This window comes from Physeter macrocephalus, chromosome 11 (genome assembly GCF_002837175.3).
Source record: "Physeter macrocephalus isolate SW-GA chromosome 11, ASM283717v5, whole genome shotgun sequence".
In the NCBI taxonomy this organism is placed as follows: Eukaryota; Metazoa; Chordata; class Mammalia; order Artiodactyla; family Physeteridae; genus Physeter; species Physeter macrocephalus.
Window position 1 is genome coordinate 170,755,556 of NC_041224.1, and position 5,611 is coordinate 170,761,166.

General features: G+C 36.1%; 1 protein-coding gene across 5 annotated transcripts in view; it reads right to left on the minus strand.

Annotated features, from left to right (window-relative positions):
- The window catches only part of TRIP11 (thyroid hormone receptor interactor 11), a 65,506-nt gene that overhangs the window by 22,014 nt on the left and 37,881 nt on the right, over window positions 1-5,611 (minus strand). For all 5 annotated transcript variants that reach the window (XM_007105042.4, XM_007105043.4, XM_007105041.3 and 2 more), the window contains 2 exons: window positions 3,200-3,363; window positions 1,010-1,113 (listed from right to left, as the gene is read on the minus strand). In XM_007105042.4, the coding sequence (XP_007105104.2) occupies window positions 1,010-1,113; window positions 3,200-3,363 (268 nt within the window). The remainder of the gene's footprint in view (window positions 1-1,009; window positions 1,114-3,199; window positions 3,364-5,611) is intronic.

Here is a 5,611-nt window from a genome sequence, read left to right on the forward strand (position 1 = left end):
AAAAAAAAAAAAAAAAAAAAAAAAAAGAGTCACGTACCACTGCAGCACTATTCACAATAGCCAGGACATGGAAGCAACCTAAATGTCCATTGACAGATAAATGGATAAGGAAGATGTGACACATATATACAATGGAATATCACTCAGCCATAAAAAGAAACAAAATTGAGTTATTTGTAGTGAGGTGGATGGACCTAGAGTCTGTCATACAGAGTGAAGTCAGAAAGAGAAAAACACATACCGTATGCTAACACATATATATGGAATCTAAAAAAAAGAAATGGTTTTGATGAACCTAGGGGCAGGACAGGAATAAAGACAGAGATGTAGAGAATGGGCTTGAGGACATGGGGAGGGGGAAGGGTAAGCTGGACGAAGTGAGAGAGTGGCATGGATATATATACACTACCAAATGTAAAATAGATAGCTAGTGGGAAGCAGCCGCACAGCACAGGGAGATCAGCTCGGTGCTTTGTGACCACCTAGAGGGGTGGGATAGGGAGGGTGGGAGGGAGACGCAAGAGGGAGGGGATATGGGGATATACGTATGCATATAGCTGATTCACTTTGTTATACAGCAGAAACTAACAACCCTGTAAAGCAATTATACTCTGATAAAGATGTTAAAAAAAAAAGATACAGCAAAAAAAAAGAAGGTGCAAAAGAAAAAGATCTAATGGGATAATACACATTATTTTAATTCATGTGAAATAAAGTACCCAATATATTTTGTTGAAAACAGAAAATTATACAGTTAAAATTTTACATTAATTTTTTTTAGTGATCTCTAAAATGCCCACCTGTGCTAAAAATTTAAATCTCATATTTGCCATGTCTATGCTAAACTATAAGTAACATGAGGGAAATCCTGAGTATCTTATTCACTGTTATGCCTCAGTGACAACATTTACTAAATTAACTGTTTAGGAGATTATTTCCAAGACAAAAATTTTACAAGTAATTGTTTTGTGCAGAATAAAATTTACATGAGTAAATTATTTCAACCAACCTGTAATGATACAACTTTTCCTTCCAGATTTTCTGCCTTTTTCTTCCATTCAGCAACAAGTTGCTTGTGCTTTTCTAGTTCGGCAGAATACATAGCTTTTTCCTCTAAAGAGGAAAACAAAGTTACATTAGTATTTTGTAATTGTGTGATAAAATTAGAATTTTAAACCACTTGAAATTTTAATAATTCAACAAAAAGTTCAAATGTCTTAACAAGAAAATTATATATGCCTTAGTGATGACGTTAACTGGAATTAAAGTAATGAGATCACTTTACTCTGCTTAAATCCTTCTCCACCTTGTCCATCTTGCAAACTTTCCCTCCCTTCAGAACTCTACTCAAATATTTCCTCTTTAGCAAAGCTTTCTCTATGGCCTCAGTACCATACTATTTTGTACACAAGTCCACTCTAGAATTATACAGAGCAGACCTAGAGAATTCTTATGTGTAAAATTCAAAATTTCAACCATAGGAGTAACCCTGATATGTACGTATGTACAAATGTAAAGTATTGCTCAGGCACAAAATTATAACTTCTTTAACTTCATTAGCCTCACATCCTCTAACCGCCTGCCCCCGCACTAGCAGTTCATGCATTGCCAGTAATTACAGAATGTATGAGTTGACAAATGGATGGGTGAATGATCTAAAGGGGGTAAATCTGAGGATGGGAGGTAGATGTGAAAAAGCATATTTGGTTATCGGGGTACGTGTGCTCTGGTCACTATTACTATGTGCCTAGAAAAGTACTTTCCACCTGAACTAGAAAAATGCAGTTACCTTAAAGTATAGATGAACAGCTAAGAACAAATTAATCAATACTTCAAAAGAGAGTAATTACTGATGATTAACTCTCTGAAGTGGATTCAACCTCCAACCAACATCTCAACACCTATCTTTTTTTTCTACATGTGTGCCTCTCTCTTCCTTTGTATTCCCCTTTATCATGTGATCCTCCTTACTATGTTACCCTCATACTTCCCTCACCTCTCGCCTTAACTAAAGTATCATAATATGACACTAAAAAAAATTTTTTTTAATAATTAGTATATACAGTTTATGTTCTCTATTCTTAACTGTAAAAAAAGTGTAATTTGTTGATGGCTACTTATCTTCTCCCCCTTCAAGTGGGTAACCTTTCAAAGATTTCCCTATGCCTAATCTAAAATAGCACTCAAGCCAAAATTCCCAAAACTACGGCTGATCTGTGAACCACACAGGTTTGAACTGCATGGGTCCACCATATGTAGATTTTTTTTCAGTAAAGATACTGGAAAAATTTTTTGGAGATTTGAGACAATTTGAAAAAGCAGATGAACCACATAGACTAGAAATATCAAAAACATTAAGAAAACGGTTATATCACGAATGCTTAAAATACATATAGATACTAGTCTATCCTAACATAGGCAGAAGGTGAGTGAAAACATAAATTTAACAATATGTTAGTTTTCTTACTGTTTTATAACTTGGCTTCCAAAGAATCACATTACCATAAGGTATGCCTCCCTCTCTTGTAATTGGAGAAACTGCATATCAGCCTATCATCACAAGTAAGCGTTTTTTTTAAAAAAGTAATAATGTTTCCAGTACTATATTATGAATATGACTATATTACTGTATACCATAAAAATTTTATAACCATTCATTAGTGTAAAGGCTAGGCTATCATAAAGCAATAATATTGTTACTTCTTCATTATCAATCACGAATCATTATACCTAAATATGAATTTCTTTTTCACACATTTCATTTTTGAGGTCTAGTGTTAGTAATATGTATAATATCTACAGTGTTTTCTATCATATAAGAGAATACTGATGTAGGTACTAATAGACAAACAATTCATCTTGTAAACAGATGACATAAACTTATACTATCAATAAATACAGTACAGTGAATGTATTTTCTCTTCCTTATGATTTTCTTAATAACATTTTCTTTTCTCTAGCTTCCTTTATTGTAAGAATACAGTATATAGTACATATAACATACAAAAAAATGTGTTAATTGACTATGTTATTAGTAAGGCTCCTGGTCAACAGTAGGCTATTAGGAGTTAAGTTTGGGGGAACTCAAGTTATGGATTTTCAACTGCATGGGGAGTAGGCATCCTAATAGCCCATGTATTGTTCAAGGGTCAACCGTACAATAACTCTTCTTCAATGAAAGACTAGCCATACAACTGACCTTGCTGGAAATGCTCCAGGACCATCTGCAGGTTGGAGAGTGACAGAGCATACTGCTTTACTTGTTCCTGAGACATGGAAAGCTGTAGTGCAGTTTCATCCCTTTGCTTGGATGCCACATTCAACTGTTCCTGCAATGACTCTACCTGTAAACTGGCCTGATGGCTTTAAACAAAAAGAATAAAAGTCAAACTGTTTCTATCTATTTAGACACTTTGACAAGATGAAATACCTTCCTTACATTTTACTGCACTAAATGCAAGTTATATTCAAAGTATTTAGATACTTTAACAAGATGAAACCTCTTCCCTATGTTTTTTTTATTGTGGTAAAATACACATAACATTTACCATTTTAACCATTTTTATGTGTACAGTTCAGTGCTAGTAAGCACACTCGCATGGCAGTACAACCATCACGACCATCCATCTCTAGAACTTTTTCATCTTCCCAAGCCGAAACTCCACACCCATTAAACAATAACCCCCTCTCCCCCCAGTAACCACCATTCTACTTTCTGTCTCTATGAATCTGACCCTCCCTACATTTTATTGCATTACATTCAAGTTAGATTTCAAAGAAACTTGAAGAGCTCCTCTGATCTTTGTTCTCCCTGCTTCTGTTAATTCAATCATCCTTCCTGTGAAGGTGACTTTGAACAAACGGCAGTCATTTTAAACACAGAACTGGGCTAAACAAGATATGTCAGCTTAAGAAAAATTTAAAAATAGCCTGCAGGGCTTCCCTGGTGGCGCAGTGGTTGAGAGTCCACCTGCTGATGCAGGGGACACGGGTTCGTGCCCTGGTCCGGGAAGATCCCACATGCCGCGGAGCTGCTGGGCCCATGAGCCATGGCCACTGAGCCTGCGCGTCCAAGGCCCGCGTACAGCAAAAAAAAAAAAAAAATTAAAAAAAATAAAAATAGCCTGCAACTTTTGTGTTTCGAGGCTAAAACTCTAAGGTGTAATTTATCATAAACTTGTAAGTTGTAAGGGATCTTGGAAGTCATTTTGTCCAGCTCCAACCCAACAAGCAATGGATTCTATGATACCCCCCTTGCTTTTGGCGCTCACAATCCTAGTGAACTCACAACTTTCCAAAGGTGATCCCATCTTTTACTGTCATCTTTCTTTCTGCTTACATTAAATATAATAACCCCTACACCTGTCCCAAATCAGAGATCCCTAGGAGAATTACACAACATCTACCCAGGCTTATGTCATTGAGGTACCTCCTTAATGTACAATTATTACATACAAAATATTGCAATAGCCTTTCCTGGGTTTTTAATATCCAGTTAAATTCTTATTTAGAGCAGCCCAATAAAACCCATTAAGAGCAGCTCACTTTGAAGAAACTTTATCCAATAGCACCCTCTTTTGGAAAAGGCAGTAAACTGATAACCAGAGGACTTAACTCTCCCCTCTTATGTCCCTGGACTTTATTCAACTTTGCTGGTTAGCAAATCACTCAAAGGGTGATTGTAAGGATGAAATGAACTGTGATGTCATTCAAAAAGTTAATAAATACAAGATGTTACTATTGTTAAGGGCTCAAAACACCATAATCTGATTCTGTAGATTTGAGTTACTTATACACCAAATATTTACTGAACATCTATGAAACTATGTGTAAGAATGTATATTGTGGGAAGAGTGTGACATAAATGGCATCATTCCTACCCACTGGTGGCCTTACACTTCGTTGGGTGGGAGAAAGTGTAAAATAGCTCAACAATTACAAATACCCCTAAGTAAAATACCAGTGCCCTATCAAAGACTCAAAATATTATGCAGGTTCAAAGGAAAAACATCACACTAGGGTTTGATTTTGGATTTGAGGAGTGGGGTGCTAAACAAATAATTCATCATGAAGTGTTATTTGAAGAATAGGTGGGATTAACAGAAAAACAGTGGGCCCAAATCATGACAGTCTAACCTGGTTTTGAAAAAAGGAGCAACAAGACCACAGCTCTACCTACTGGAGGTTATTCTGCAGTTATTATGAATGGTAAACAAAAATAGGCAGAGATTAGAAACTATTTCAATTAGAAAAAATAAGGGCCTGAAAATTGAAAGGAAAGATGATCAATCTTATAGACTAAGGATGTTTTGCTATTTCTGCCAATGTGAAACACATACACAAATATTCACTCACTGTTTTAATTCTCATTTTAAACAAGTTCTTCTTCTGAGTCTGAAGGTACAATAATACATCCTACAAAGGGGGTAAGGAGTTCACCCTCAGAAATACTATCTCTACTGGCCTATAATCTCTTTGCAGAGAAAATATCTACTATATCCTTATATTTCCCTCAGCACCATACACAGTAATAAGATAAAAAGATGCACATAGGGCTTCCCTGGTGGCGCAGTGGTTGAGAGTCCGCCTGCCGATGCAGGGGATGCGGGTT